Source organism: Atheta coriaria, unplaced genomic scaffold, assembly GCF_025399875.1.
Source record: "Atheta coriaria isolate IRGN ID8LTWV9N9 unplaced genomic scaffold, Caltech_Dcor_3.1 hic_scaffold_4_pilon, whole genome shotgun sequence".
In the NCBI taxonomy this organism is placed as follows: Eukaryota; Metazoa; Arthropoda; class Insecta; order Coleoptera; family Staphylinidae; genus Dalotia; species Dalotia coriaria.
Window position 1 is genome coordinate 7,715,265 of NW_027045446.1, and position 16,297 is coordinate 7,731,561.

The following is a 16,297-nucleotide window of genomic DNA, read 5'->3' on the forward strand; positions in this document are numbered from 1 at the left end:
ACAAACATATAATCACATATTCACATTTAATATATTACTCACTATATGCTTTCAATAATATTGATTGATAGTTTAACTTATGATGAAATTTACTTAAATATTTCTCTTCATTTAAACTTTTTGTCTCTTCAAGGTTCTATTTATAAACATTGATTGAAAATCAATTTCATTACGCTTGAGTACTCCCGGAAGTTTTTGATCCAATAACTTAACCTCAACATTAATTAATGTTTTTACTTTAAGAACTTTAATTGTTTCACATAGTTTTGAAGATGTTTACTTATACTTTTGTATATTAAAAAAACGTGTGAATATTTAAGTCTGCATAATTTGAATTCAATCTAAACATTATTAACATATTTAATTTTTAATTTAGGTGTAGTAAGTTGTAAGCTTGACCTTCAGTAATTGAATATTATATTTTGGTAACTGTATGAGATGAAGCGAGATAACTTTTTTACTATATTCGTAAATACAAGAAGCGTTCAAGTACATTTTGCAATAGAATTTAAATCCAACGCAGTTTTGGTATATAAACTCAACGAATCGCTTTGATAATCATCCAGTCTCTTGCTATCTTTCTAACAAAGACCAACAAACAACCAAAAACATTCAACATGTTCAAATTCGTAAGTTTTCAACATTTTTATTATATGTTCATGTTTTTAATATTATTATGGTAATTATTTAGGTTGTTCTCGCTGCCATCGTTGCCGTTGCTGCCGCCGCTCCCGGCCACTTGATCGCCGCCCCCGTGGTTGCCCACGCTGTGTCCACCAGCCATCAATCATCCTCTGTGGTGCACCACGCTACCCCAGTGGTTAGGACCCATGTGGTTGCTGCCCCAGTAGTGCACGCCGTCCATGCTGCTCCAGTTGTACACGCCGCTCCAGTTGTCCACGCCGCCCCCGTGGTGCACCACGCCGTGCCAGTTGTCCGTAGCCACGTTGTTGCCCCCGTTCACGCTGTGCACGCCGTTCATGCCGCTCCTCTTGTTCATGTACATTAAGTTTGATTTGAATTAACGTTATTTGCTACTTGTATTATGCACAAATAGTTAAAATTTTGTAAAAATGTAATAAAATGATCAATTAGTTAAGTGTACTTATGAATATCTTTTTAATTTATTGCCCAATCTTACATAACCATAATTTTTTAGCATCATATAATCAAAAATGATTAAATCATCAAAATTCCATCATTTTACATATTAAATTTATGTAGATTAATATCTAAAGCAATATAAAACAAAGTTGCGTTAGTTACAGCGTGCATAACTCAAGAACGGCTGGTCAGATGTTGATGATCTATGGGTTATTAGATTAGCCTTTACCCCGAATAGGAGAATAACTATTAAAATAGGTAAAACTATGATTCAAAGGGTGTTAAACAAGGGATGAGAATTAGTGTGGTTTTTTATAGTAGTAATTGTTAAATAATTGAACTCAAGATGGCATTAATGTGTATTATTAGCATTTCTCATACCAATAATATTAAAATGAATTGCAACATCTGTGGGTAAGTGCATAACTCAACAACGCCTCGATGAATTTGGTCAATTCTTTTTTTTTAATGTTCGTTAAAGTCCAAGGAAGGTTTTTACGGCGAGAAAAATTCGAATAATTGCCGGGAAAACCTTTAAGACAGCCCTTTTCTATTGGATAAAAGTTGGCATTGAGATTCAATCATAGTTATAGTTAAATAGTTGAATCCGAGATGGCGCGCTGAAGTGCATTATTAGCAATTCTTTATATAATTAATTTCTTTAAAAGAAAATTACGAATCTTATTGATGAAATCAACACATACAGGATTTTGAAGAAGCAATTAAAAACAAATTACATTTTTATTAAACCCTCCAGAGAGTCCGTGTGGGCAAATGCAAATTATTCATATAATCGAATTGCATTAAACAGTTACCACAACCTAACCACTAATTAATATAGTTGATAATTTAATTGTTGACGTTAATAACCAATAATGTTTGTATAGTTTGTAGTGCGAGTCTAATTATCACTTGAATTATTTGCGCTTGATGCGAATAGCGCACTGAATAATTAAATTGCGATAACAGCACTTGGCGTATCATTAAATCACGAATCGCGAGTGAAAACCGCAACTCATGTCGTTCACCCGTATGTTAACAACTTTTGATATGCGCGCTGAAGTTTGCCGGGTTGCATTTTGCACGTTTTGCGCGTTTTCGAGCGACTCAAAACTCATTTGCATAATTCTACACTTTGCGACACTCTGCAAAACCTTCAAACCTTGTCAGTGTGTCAACTGCATCAAGTTGATATTTGTCACAATATATCATCTTTATCTTTATGGTAAAATAAGTTTCTTTGTGAATTTTCTTATCAATGTGTAAATGGAATTGATTTAACTGTTGAAATCTGATTTTGCAGGTTCTAGGACCTTGTTAATGTCATATTACATTGAATTTAGTATTGTATAAGTTCCAGGCAATGCTATATTGCGTTAGTTGTCGTTTTTGGGATAAATTGTGAAATATAACCTCAATTTTTCTTAAGAATTAAATTATTTGGATTTTATCACTTCCAAATGGCATATTACATTGAATTTAGGATTGTATATGTTCTAGGCAATGTTAGATGGCGCTAGTTTTCGTTTTTTGTGACAAATTGTGAAATATAACCTCATTTTTTTTAAGAAATAAATTATTTGGAACTGATTACTTATTTTAATACTTATTTCACTTATCTGGCTGAAAAAATTAGGCGCATAAAGAATATGTTATTATAATTTGTTAATATTTTGTAAAATAAATGTTAAACTAATTTTGTTTTTGATTCAAAATCATTTTGTTTGTCTTTTGACTTAAACTTTTGCCTAGATGAGATTGTAACTTAATATCAATTTATATTCTCTATGAAGGTGATTTATTAAATATGCAGCTGTTGCAAAAGCCACAACTTTGCAATTCTTTGGTGTTGTTGTGTTGTTTGACTTCGGAATCAAGTTCAAGACCATCCGGTCGCCGAAACCGTGGCGCGAATGCGAATGCGAAAAAAACAATATCGCATCAGGACGATATTGACACTGGGGACATGACGTACTATACCGCCACCACCTTCCAGCATCCACATAAAAACCGGGACGTTTTCAAATCCGCAAACAGTCAAAATTTGCTCAGCATCAAGCAAAATATCCAAAAAAACAAACAAAAAAACAAACTTAAAAATGTTCAAACTTGTAAGTTGATTTTCCCTTTGCTGTAATATTAAACAAGCAATATAATTTTAAATTTGTATGCAGGTTGTACTTTTTGCTGTTGTTGCCTGCGCTGCCGCCGCCCCCGGCCACTTGGTAGCTACTCCATTGTTGGCAACTCACTTGGTAGCCACCAGCCATCAATCGGTGGTGCAGCACCATACGCCGGTCGTTAAGACCGCCGTTGTGGCACCGGCGATTGCTGTGCACGCCGCCCCCGTGGTCCATGCTGCTCCAATCGTGCATGCCGCTCCCGTCGTGCCCGTTGTGCATGCGGCTCCGCTCGTAAAAACGCACTCGGCTGCTGTGCTCGTGCATTGAACGCGATTTTTGATTGATTGTATCGCATTTGCATATTTTAATTTTACAATATTAAGACCATATTTATTCTTAGACTAAAATGGAAATATACACACAGAAAACACACATTATATATATGAATTTATTATTAAATAAATATATAAAAAGTAAACACAAGGAAATTCTTATTTATTGACGTGATAACGTCTTTAAAATCGTTTTATTGGGTGACTGTTCAGAAACAGTGTCACGAGCGAGGTCGATCGCAGGTATACCCCCCTCTCGTTATAACGAGAGAGAGACGGACCGATCTCCCGTCTCATCTCGAGCGCTGCCAGTCATTCCGTGCCAGTCATAGCGTTCGAGTGAGTTGACCGATCTTCCGTCTCTCTCACTCAAACGAATGGAGATTTTCTCGTGCGGTTAAGTTTTCGTTGAATGTTTTATCGGCCGATAAAAAGTTTGTACTCGTAGTGTGCGGGGAGCCTAACAGTAAAACAAAATGTGAAGTGCAAGTGAAGTGTTACAACAATTGCAACAAACAAAACTTATATCACCAATAAGACGTTATCACGTAAACATCTCGATCGTAAACCTACTTTACAAACAACCATTTTTTTTTTATTTTAGTGTGTTGAATTGTTATTATTTGATGTAGTTGAATATATGTTTAAGGAACATAACCAAAATTTATGCTAAAAACTTATTTTTGTAAATATTGACGCAAAATGTAATAAAATATACCTAAAAGGCTCAAAAATTAATATTTAAAAGTTAATTTTTAATTTTGTGTTTTGATAGGTTTTGTGCGGCACCGTAGGCCACTGCGCAGGCGCACACTCCACCCTGTTACTAAAACCTGTGACTAAAGTCCATGTTAAAAGTACCACTTTTTCTGTCTCAAAACCGTGAAAAAGCTGGCGATTTTAAAGTAAAAGTAGAAAAAAATACATTAACACCCAATTTTAGGCTAGAAATGTATTTTTCACAAATTCTCATTTTCGTAATTATTTAATTTTTTATGTTTTCTTTACTTTAAGTAAATTAAGTAAATAAATAATCTAATTTGTTTTAATTTGAAGCGATAAAATAAATCAAAAAAAGTTTTTAATTCTTAATCAATATTTGATAGTATTTTATAAATTGAAAGCGTAGTTATAATTTTACCAAATATTTTTTTAGCAAAAATTAGAACAAAATCATTTCTAAGCAAAAAAAACTATCGCACACTTGATTAATGGATTCCGTTGTACAACCTTCATTCCGAATCCAAAAACTACGCTTAAAACTGTTCGTAGCTGGCAATAGCAGTGAAATTGCAGCGGCAATAAATATTCATGAGTTTCATCACTCATTCAAAATCTCGATTCGTTTATAATCTCAAACCTCGGCGTATCGATTCTGCCATATCGGTAGATGTAGGATAAGTTTGCGAACAAGTCAAGTCAAACGGTGATATTGACATCGACTTCGACATCATAAAACTCGACGTGGACGACCTTCTCATTTCTCATCGCCCGCTTAGAGACCCTCAAGATTTGTGTGTATTGAGCCAAAGCGGCAGCGGACTCAAGTGCATCGAGGATGACGAAATGCGCATTAATACATACGAGTACTACTCTTTCAGTGCGGCTGAGCCACAAGTTCATGAACGCCCGGCGTGAAGAACTCGGTATATAAGCGGTTGGTCCACGAGGAGACAACATTGTGAATTCAAACATTCATACCAACCACATCTTGGTCTACAGAACCGAAAACAAAACAAAAAAATCAAAATGTTCAAGTTTGTCGTAAGTTACAACAAATTTATCATTTTACTCAAAAAATGATTAATAAATATTAATTTTTAATTTTTAGGTTGTCTTTGCCACCATTGTTGCTTTTGCCCATGCTGGTCTGATCGCCGCCCCCGTCTTGGCCACTCATTCCGTAGCCACCAGCCATCAATCAGTTGTACAACACCATAGCCCAGTAGTAAAGACTGTTGTTGCTCCAGTGGTCCACGCTGCACCAGTTGTACCAGTCTTGCGCGCCGCCCCCGTTGTCCACACTGTCCACGCTGCCCCAGTCGTACACACCGTTCATGCCGCCCCAGTGGTTCACACTGTTCACGCCGCTCCTCTGCTTAAATCCGCCGTCTTGGTTCACTAATTCGACACCGACAGATCTCACTGTATCATAATGTATACTTTTTGAAATAAACTTATTTATATCTCAAACATAACCTAAATGTATAACCTAAAAATGTTTTGTGGTTGTATTATGGTAATGAGCTATTAGTATTTAGTGAAATATTATTAGACAAGCTAATTAATTAGTTTCCGGCGGAATTGTCTTCTAATCTAGTCACGGCACACGTGCTAAGGAGTTAAGCCATCGCTCATCCGCGCTTTCGAGTGTGTCTAATCTCACAGTCGACGATACAACCAAAGGGTTGGTTTGATCGACTTACCCCAAGCTGCTCCAAGCGCACAATACTCCACTTCAACACGAAAACCGCTTTATTAATGCTTACTTAGCGAACCGCAGATATCGCATATGCAAATTGTTGCCTACGTTTACGTTGTCAAAGTATATTACAACATTATATACAGTTTAAATTAAAAAAAAATTAAACTTATTTAACTTGCATCTAATAATTCAAATGTGTGTTTAAAACTTGATTTTACATTTTTAAAATGTTTTTTGTTTAAATTAATTTTTACACTGGAACACTCTGTATATTACTAAAATATCTTGTTGTAAGGTTGTTCCCTTACATTATGCGCCCCGCTGTAGTAACATTATTACCACTACACTAGCGAAATGTTGTGGTAGAACGCTAAAGCCGCAGCAATAACAGCAAAATATTCACCCACTGTGTTTTCAAACATTTGCAACGATTCCACAATTCCGACGTTGCTTTTCCACAGTCTGAAGTCTCAAGGTCCGCCAAAATAAATAAACAATTTTCATGAATCTATTCAAACTTAAACTTGACAAAAAAGGTTATAATGCCTATTAAATAACAGTGCGTAACTGGTTGCATACAGTTTATGTTTTTAAAGTTTCTTAAGGGGGTATTCTACTCTAGAGGCATGAAAGGCCGTAAAAAAAATCAATTAATATTTTTACTATCCATTTTTTTTAACACTTATTTATTAATGTTTTGAGAATACAAAAAAAAAAATAAAAACTGAAAAAATTGGCACGTGACCGTACCCATGATTTTAGCCCTCCAAGTGATCTGAATTAATCTAGAATAATTAATTATTAATCTAGAAGAATGTCGCAATCATATGAACTACGGACAAGTGAAAAAAAAAGTTTTTCACAAAATGGCGACTGTTTGAAAAAATAGTGATTTTTTTACCCTTATTTTTTGATATTCTAGATTTTTTTTGGAATATTTAAAATCGGAATTTGGGGGTAAGCGTAGTTCATTTTAAAGAAAAGTCTATAAAGAAGACTCTGTACATTTCAAGTAAATCGGTTCAGTAGAAGTTGAGAAATCGTGGGTACCGTCTCGAAAAATACAGTTTCGAGAAAAACACGTTTAAAGTTTCGCGTCAATGCGAACCAGTATGGATGCCGCGTCACCAAAACGGCTATATCTCGGAAAATAATTTAAATTTTGACAAATCCTCTTGTACACGTATTCTTGAATAGTTAAACTTTGAAAATATCAAAGAAAAAAAATTCGATTTTTTTGAAACCTCTAGAGTAGAATACCCCCTTAAATTGACTTCTATTCAATCTTGTATCGTTTTTTGACAAACCTATACAAAAATAAACAATTTTGGATTTACTAAACTTGACATAAAAGGTTATAATGTCTATTAAATATCTTTGCGTAACTGGTTGCATACAGTTTATGTTTTTAAACTTTCCTAAAATGACTTCTATTCAAACTTGTATCGTTTTTTAACAAGCCTAAACAAACAATAAACAATTTTGAATCCAGCCGACTAACGATGGCCTTCTTGGTCCTGCATAACCTTCAGAAGATGTTTGCCTGAAGCGAAAAACTCTTTCAGAGTGTTTTTCGGTGGTTAAAAACAACCTTCATCTTTTCTTTTGACGTACATCGACTGGTAAGGCCTATACGAGGCTTGAATGTCCTCGTCGATGACGATCTGACCATCACCGAAGGAAACAACTCATCAATCAGGCGATAAGTTCTTGCAAAAATATGGAAAAAATAATCATTAATCATCCGATGAGGCGCAAATCGTCGACTGGTAAAATTGCCGTCGATTATCCGTGCGAATTCATAAATTTTCGTGCATTTCGTAATGATTCATTAAACGTTTAACAATTATTTATCAATACGTGAGATGAAAAACAACTTTGACACGTCTACACAACGATAATAAGTAATTATAAAAAAAATAAATAAAAATTTTGTGTCTTTTGTAAGTGGAATTGAATTGGATGAAATTTTATGAATAAATTGGCGACGTTTATTGCCCGACTGGCGCCTAATTTGACGTACGAGGTGAAATTTTATTGTGAAATTCGTTTTCAACTTATGCACCGCACCGGTCGTCGTCCCTGAAGTTTTCTTGCCAGCACGGCTTTTGACTTTGCGGAGCACAGTGTGGAATTAATTAAATTTCGCTTCGGCGTTACGTAAATTGCTTCTCGTTCGTTGTTCGTTTATTTGCCAAGTCATGCAGTTGTATTTGCAATTATAAGATTACTTCTTGTACCACACAAGTTATTTTTTCTTTGTTTGTATGCAACCCAAACTGCTATCAGTATAATTACAATTTTTATTCATATAAATTAGGTTATGTTATGTTTGGATTTTTTTAAAAGCGAATAAATAATCTTAAGTAATGTGAGACACGCTTAACACCAAAGTTGTGAATAATTACGACAGCGACAGATGTGTCAAGCGACACATGTTGTTTACATTTTGTTCGATAATTCGGTAAGGTGAACCTGTTTTCGTCGTCGCGTCGCACGCAACGCTGGCTGCATCCTTGATTAAACAACGCCGAAATCGATAAGTATTCGCGATTTGTAAAACAGCAAATTATCTCGCGTGTTTTACACAAATCCAGCAAGATGCAAAACGCAACCCATTAAAATCTTGAGTGGAATGGGAACAAGTTCGAAATTTGTATAAAAAGCAATCACTGACAAGAAGTATTATCAGTTCAAGTTTGACTAAAGTCCAAACAAGTTCTAAACTTCCACTAAAAACTTTCAACATGTTCAAATTGGTAAGTTTTCAATTACAACAAAAAAAAATTAATAAAAATTATTATTTTATTAATGAATATTTTGATTAGATTGTATTGTCCGCCATCTTGGCTATCGCCGCTGCCGCTCCAGGAGGCATTGTGACTCATACAGTCTCCAGCCATGGTAATGTGGTAGCCCACCCACAACCACTTGTCCACGCCGCCCCCGTGGTTCATGCCGCGCCTGTTGTTCATGCCGTGCATGCTGTACCAGTGGTGCATCACGCTCCTGTGGTCAAAACCGTGCATCACGCCTCTGTTCTTCACGCCGCCCCAATTGTACATGCGCCTGTTGCACACAGCGTTCTTATTCATTAAATTTAACGGTTAATTTATTGTGATTTTTTGATTTTTAAGTAATGAAATAAATTATTACTAAATATATTACTAATTTTTATTTTATTTTCTTAAAATTTTGTAGTGAAATATTGAGATAATAATGCAGTTTTATTCAAATTCACAGAGTTGTGTTAGTTAGAACATTTCTAACTCAAAAACTGATGGACAAATTTTGATGGTAAATGATTTGTTGGATCTGTTTTTATTCTGAGTAGCAGAATAACTATTAAAATATCAAAAATATATGATTAAAGAGTGTTAAATTAAGGATGAAAATTGGTACCTATAGAGCTTCAATTATAGTTATTGTGAAATAATTAATTCAGAGATGGCGGTAAAGTGCATTATTAGGTATTGAATTATGAATAAAATCGATACATACTAAATCGGGAACGAAAAAGTAAAAATATATAATATAAATAATATATAATTACTGTATAGCGTACAGTAAGTGTTTACTTAACTTTACTTAAAAAAAGTAAAAATTAATTTAATTTTTATTAAAAACTACGAAGATGAAGTCTCGCGCAAAAGCAAGTTTTAGATAAAAGATGACAATGCACTTGATAATGTCATTGACCTTCTACTTTACCACTTGCTGAATATATCAGATATCGGATGCTTGATAAGAGTTTGTTTTCGTTCTCGACATTAGCTAAGAAACTTGAGATTTTCTACGAAATTGAAAATAAAATCCTTTTTTATTTTGTTAAATAAATCATAAAATATGCATACGCATTTATTTATCCAACGTTTATATTTATCAAAATGTAAATGATTTATAGTGTTATAAATAACGTTTTATTATCAATACGCCGAGAACAAGGGAGCTTCATCAATAATTCGCTTGTTTAATATTGGATGTTCCAATGCGCTGTTTACTATTTGTTGTTTGTGTCGTTTATTACCGAAACAGAGAGTAAAAGCAATAGCAAAGCAATAAATATCGGAAGCAAGTGTTTTAGCACGTCACGAACAGACTGAACTGCGCGAAGAGCGTGTTTTAATTGATGAAAACCCAACAGAATGGTTGAAAATGGAAAAAGCGTCGCAAATTAGACCCGAGACTTGAGCTTGCAATAGAGACAAGAAGAGACGCGGCAGGACGAAACACGCAACGAGTCCACACGACGAAGGATAAGTGCCTGCGTGTAGCAACTCAAGTAGACGGTTTATTGTCTTTTCCGACCAAGCAAAAAACTCATCAATTCTTAGTGTACAAATAACAAGAAAATAAGCCACAAAAACAAATTAACTACTTGCAGTATTACCACATTGTCTTAACTTAAACAACAAAGATTTAAAAACAAAAAAATGTAATAAATATTCATATATTTAACTAGTTTTTGACCGCGATTTCGTCCCGGTAGTGTTTAATAAAAATGTAATTCGTTTTTATTCTCTTGTTCTAGACATTGCTAATAATTGCTAATAATGCACTTCAGCGCGCCATCTCGGATTCAACTATTTAACTATAACTATGATTAAATCTCAATGCCAACTTTTATCCTTTAGAAAAGGGCTGTCTTTAGGGTTTTCCCGGTAATTATTCCAATTTTTCTTGCCGTAAAAACCATCCTTGGACTTTAACGAACATTTAAAAAAAGAATAAACCAAATTGGTCGAGGCGTTGTTGAGTTATGCGCTTACCAACAGATTTTCCGCTTCATTTTAATATTATAGATAAGCTAGATTAGAATTATGATGGTGGCGCCCTCACATTACGTAATCAATAACTATACCACAGTTTTCAATTAGGTAGGCAACTTTATTTTCTTCTTCAATATTGAATTTACTATTACTCTTTTTGTATGAAAAGAAAAACATTTATTGAGATAAATGAGTCGGTAAACGAAATGTTTAACTGCACATTTCAGCGACATGTTCTGCTGTTTTTCACTTGTTTTCGTTTTTTCATCTGACCGCAAGAAAATTAGTGCTCGTAGACGGACGTCGGACGGCTGGAAAGCACTAAAACTAAACGAAAAAAGACCCCGGACACAACTCATCAATCAAAGCATGAGGAACTTCATCGCGACTGAAACCGCCCGGATTTATTTACTCGGAAAGTGCGCCGATAAAAACCCCGCCACGGCGACAACGGAGTTTTCACATAGATTTAATAAATCTCACGCGCGCTCGCAAGTCACAAAATATCGTGAATAAAACATAAAGTGCGTTCGTTCGCCTTTTACGCTTGTTGTTAAATATTTTCTTCAACTCTCCAACACGAGGTTTAGTCATAAGCAATTTCTTAAATTGCATATGGTGTTTGTATGCACAAATTGTTTTATATTTTTCCTTTATTTTTGCTTTGGGAAACTTTACACGCTTGCAGGTTCGCTATAAAGTTGTAAATTTAAGTGCAAATTGTGACTTTTATTCGTGGTAAGAACGTGCTCGGTATCTACACCCCCAATCTCTTCTCACACACCACCACCCAACATACTAGTTGTTTCGTTCGTTGGTTCGTTGGCGAGCTCTGCCGGACTGGTTTTAACTTATAACATCAAAAATAATGGCCGCTCATAACAGTAAATCAAAATTTATTAGTTCAACCATAGTCGCTGTTGACTTGATTTTTTCCCGAATTAATATCTCAACGAAAAGAAGAAGACAATAGCGGAAAACTTCTTCGATTCAATTGAATCCACACACATAAATATATTGAGTTATTAGACACTTATTGCTAAAATTTCAGCTTACCTATCCAATGAAACAGCAATGAGACTGTAGACGGAGGCGGCAACTGAGACTCCCTGAATGTACGGAACAGTCTTGCACATCAGCCAGCCAAGAACCCAAGCTGAAAGCAAAACAAACAGTATTGAATTACACCGAGTCAATTAGTCTCTCAGATCGTGTGCGCCAATCCTAAATTAAATTTCCAAGCGAAATTTAAAAGCGATCAGACTTAAATCGCCATCAAATGCAAATCAAACGATCATCCCATCTGTCGCCATCTATAATCTTTATAGTAAAACACATAAAATACTTTAAGAGTGCATTTTATGACATGCATTAGTAAAATACCCGAATTTTTATTAAGTTAGGTTATGTTGAAGTGAATCACGATGGTAGATTAAATAGTCTGACACTTAACATGTTTGAATGTTGAACAAAGCGGAGTTCTTTCGGCGTTAACAATGGGGGTGTTAATGGAATATCTCTCTCGTTATTGAGTGCCCCTTAACCTTTGCGCGACAAAGCACAATCTGCGAAATTAAAGCAGACGCGTGTGGGTGTGCTGGGGAACTATGCGAGACGCTCGCTGCAACCACCTTTCGTTAAAACGCCCCGAAACTTTTCAAGGTTTTCAAGTATGCAATCTTCGCCTATTTATCGGCGCGTCTTCGCCTTGACAGCGGATGCAAAGCCGCGTGGAGCACGAATGTTGAATGCCCTTGCAGCCGGAAACGAAATAGGCCCTCGCGATCGAAGTGATCCGCTTTGTGGAACAATTCCACGCGCTTACCCTCGAAATGGTAATGATTGCGAGCGGGCAGAGGCTGAGATTGCGGGTCAAGTTCGTGCACATCAATTTTACCCCCCACCCCTGCGACTGGGTAGTATTAATTGCTTTTTGTGTGGCCTTAGAAGTTTGGATGATAGCGGGATGAAAAAATGTTGCACGTACGCGTGTTTAGTATTATTATTATGTTGATACTACGCGAGATACAAGTCAAGTGGGGAAAGACGGAAAATGCCCGCGGGTTGTGTGTGGTAATAATGTGGGCGCTTTGTGTCGTCAACGAAGGCCAAGGTTTTGCGTCGTCATCAGGCGATTGTTTATATCGACGCCATCTTGGCTCACATAGTTTTATGTGTGTGTGTGTGTGGGTGGGTGTGTGTCACGTTTGAATACAGTTACAGGGAGCAGGTGAAACTGCAGGAGCAAGCACAGCTGCATTCTCATTAAGGCTTTTCTCATTTTTCCTTTCTTCTCGTGGCCCTTGAGGCGTGACTGGTGCTCCGTGCTTTTTTCCAAAGGTTTTCAGTCTACAACTTTCTATACTTCAATCGGTTTTTTTTTTCTCTTTTCATTCTTACTTTATTTTTTTAGTTGTACACTACTCAGACTCATAGTTTTTTTGGTGCAGTATTTTTCAATCACGTTTTTCTTAGAATTTACTTGTAATAACAATTCGCGTTTTAATTTAGATAAGTGATGCTTTGAACTGGTATTATTGCGTCAATAAGGGTTTATTTTAAAATAAATCGGTTAGTGGTTATTTAACGACAGAAACTCATCAGAGGAATGTGTTTTGTACTATTAACACTAGGTAGATCATAAAACTTTCTTTGCTTCTGGTAATTGCAATGTTAATTTGTGAAAAATAACAAATTTTAGAGTTGCCAAAATAAATATAGAGCAGCAAATACTTTACTACATTATAATCAACGTAAGTACCAGCTGCCTCCTGCAATTAAATTAAATGTGATGCTTTCTGTCATACTTCGATTGTCTCAACCGGTTTACGATACCACAGGGTGCATAGAGAAGTAAACATGAAGCCTGAAACTCTGCGACTGGACTGTTGGACAACTCAGGTACTACTGAGCACGGCGCGCACTGCGCGCTGACGTTTTATGCCTGCAGCGACCCGCAAAAAGTGGTGGGGGGTATGTTACTGTTTTGAGCTGTACGCGCGCGATGCTGCGCTGTAATGAATAACAAAATCTGTTGGTAAGCGCATAACACAACAACGCCTAGACCAATTTGGCCAATTATTTTTTTTAAATGTTCGTTTAAGTCCAAGGATGGTTTTTACGGCGAGAAAATTTTAAATAAAATAACCCAAAAGGCTGTCTTTTCTATTGGATAAAAGTTGACATTGAGATTTAATCATAGTTGTAGTTAAATAGTTGAAGCCGAGATGGCGCACTCAAGTGCATTATTAGCAATTCTTTATATAATTAATTTCTTTAAAATAAAATTGCAAAACTTATTGATAGAATTGACACATACTATGTCTAAAACAAGAGAATAAAAACGAATTACATTTTTATTAAGCGCTAGCATTAGAATAGATAAATAAATATTACAAACAAATAACATATAAATTAGATCTCTTGTAAGTTATTTTTACTTTAAATTGTTAGTAATGGACACAATCTCCCTTTATAAAGCTGGCGTTGTTTTTTAGACGTCACTTTAAGTGCAACGATTAACGAACATTGTGAATGTAGATTGAAGGATGCTTCCTCCTAAATGCGGGAATCAATTTATCTCCGGAAGAATGTCTAAGGCTTAAAGGCACCCCTGCCATTAATAATTTAAAGATTCAACAACTCGACAGAAGCTAAAAAAACCGCTATAAATTAATTATTTTAAATTAATTTATCTATGTAGGTACCATTATAAAATTAGTCCATAAATAACTAGCAGTGTAATATTTTGATGCAAAAACCACCGAAGCATATGTAGCTTGATGGCGCATAATCAATCCAAGCACATCATCTGGTTTTTCGGGGTGGAAAGCATCACCGTTAACTAACAATTTTCCGCTGTAACCGAGTGGAATTCAAAGGGACAAGGTTAAAGCAATTTATAAGCTTTTAACCTTGAATTTGGTCTTCTTCTTTTTCTCGCCTTCCCTCATTACATCGTGTGCTGTGTGCTGCATATATCAATGGCTACTTTGCTACTTTTCCCCATGAACAAAACGCTGATGTCGACGCCGACGAGATGAACACATTAACCATGGTGAGTGAAAAGTGGACGCGGGCGACGCCCGTCGCCTGTGTTAATAATAAATTGCAACCGGCTAATATCTATCAATCCACGAGCGCAGAGCAGGCTGGAACAATGTGCGCCCGCAGTCAACGAAGATCCAAAAATAAGTGGATCGTCGCGGAACGTCGCTCATAATTAATCATCATCAATGCGAGTTAATGTCATCTACGACCACCACGACAACGTCGATGTTATTAGTGCCTTTTTTCGATGTGCTTTAATGTGGTGGCATCGGTCGGGGAATCTGATTGTGCCGCTTGATGACCGAGTTAACATTGAACTAGTGACACAATGAGAACTCATTCATTATGAATGCTATTATTATGTTATAAAATGAATATTGACATTGTTTTTACAGCAAAAAACAACATTACCTTTAAAATTTATTACAGTAAAGTCAGGAAATGTTGTTTTAAATTTTTTATTTATTTAGTTTTAATGTTAAAATGGAATAAATGTAAAAAATTGATATATTTGAAAGAATATTAAATATAGAGTTAACCCAGCGGCATGGTTACTTCTTGATTCAGCTGTCAAATCATAAAGTATATTATGAATTTTAATTGTGTTAAAAAACATGAAACCATTAAAAAATGTGGGAATATTTTGTGATTTCTATTTTATTTCATAGTTATGTGCTGGCAGCAGTGTATTCTGGGTTGCATACCAACATCAAATCTATAATATAGAAATTAATTGCAAAATATGTTGGTAAGCGCATAGCTCAACAACGCCTAGACCTATTTGGCCAATTCTTTTTTTAAATGTTTGTTAAGGTCCATGGATGGTTCGTATAATTGCCGGGAAAACCCTAAAAACAGCTCTTTTTATAGGATAAAAATTGGAATTGAAATTCAATCATAGGTATAGTTAAATAGTTGAATCCGAGATGGCACGCTGAAGTGCAGTATTAGCAATTCTTTATATAATTAATTTCTTTAAAATAAAATTGCGAATCTTATTGATTGAATTGACACATACTATGTCTAGAACAGGAGAGAAAAAACAAATTACATTTTTATTAAACACTACCGGGACGAAGTCATAGGTATAAGCTAGTATTATAATAATATCACATGACAACTTTTTCAAAACATGTTTTTTTCAATTTTATTGAGTTTATTTTGAATATATTAATTGAGAAATGCTCCAAAATAAATAATTTTAATTATTTTTGTCAATCATGCGTTAGTAAAATAAATAAAATATTATTCTCGTGAAAATATGCTCCAAAAATCACATTTCACAAAAAGTCAAATTAATAATTGAATTGAAAGCATTTCGTAATTAATAAAATAAATGTTATACAGGCAGCATGTAAATCCGAGAGAAAATATTCCGGGAATGAGAGATTACCGGCATCGCCGAGTTATGAATAGATCGAGCGTTGATGCATGCCCGGAATACAAAATTGCGCAGCGCAAAAATAGCCGAGGAATCCCCGCAAAATTGATTTC

General features: G+C 35.3%; 3 protein-coding genes across 3 annotated transcripts in view; 2 read left to right on the forward strand and 1 right to left on the reverse strand.

Annotated features, from left to right (window-relative positions):
- The window catches only part of SIFaR (SIFamide receptor), a 35,483-nt gene that overhangs the window by 6,745 nt on the left and 12,441 nt on the right, over positions 1-16,297 (reverse strand). The window contains exon 2 of the mRNA XM_065301340.1: positions 11,810-11,909. Within this exon, the coding sequence (XP_065157412.1) occupies positions 11,810-11,909 (100 nt within the window). The remainder of the gene's footprint in view (positions 1-11,809; positions 11,910-16,297) is intronic.
- On the forward strand, positions 523-3,652 carry LOC135790684 (cuticle protein 38-like). Its single transcript, XM_065300956.1, has 4 exons — positions 523-629; positions 692-1,008; positions 3,101-3,215; positions 3,279-3,652. Exons 1-4 carry the CDS (start codon positions 618-620, stop codon positions 3,552-3,554), a joined length of 720 nt encoding a protein of 239 aa, XP_065157028.1. The 5' UTR covers positions 523-617; the 3' UTR covers positions 3,555-3,652.
- Positions 5,202-9,166, forward strand: LOC135790685 (pupal cuticle protein C1B-like). The gene is made up of 4 exons (XM_065300957.1): positions 5,202-5,323; positions 5,391-5,682; positions 8,631-8,743; positions 8,813-9,166. The coding sequence occupies exons 1-4, from the start codon at positions 5,309-5,311 to the stop codon at positions 9,080-9,082; spliced, it is 690 nt and encodes a 229-aa protein (XP_065157029.1). The 5' UTR covers positions 5,202-5,308; the 3' UTR covers positions 9,083-9,166.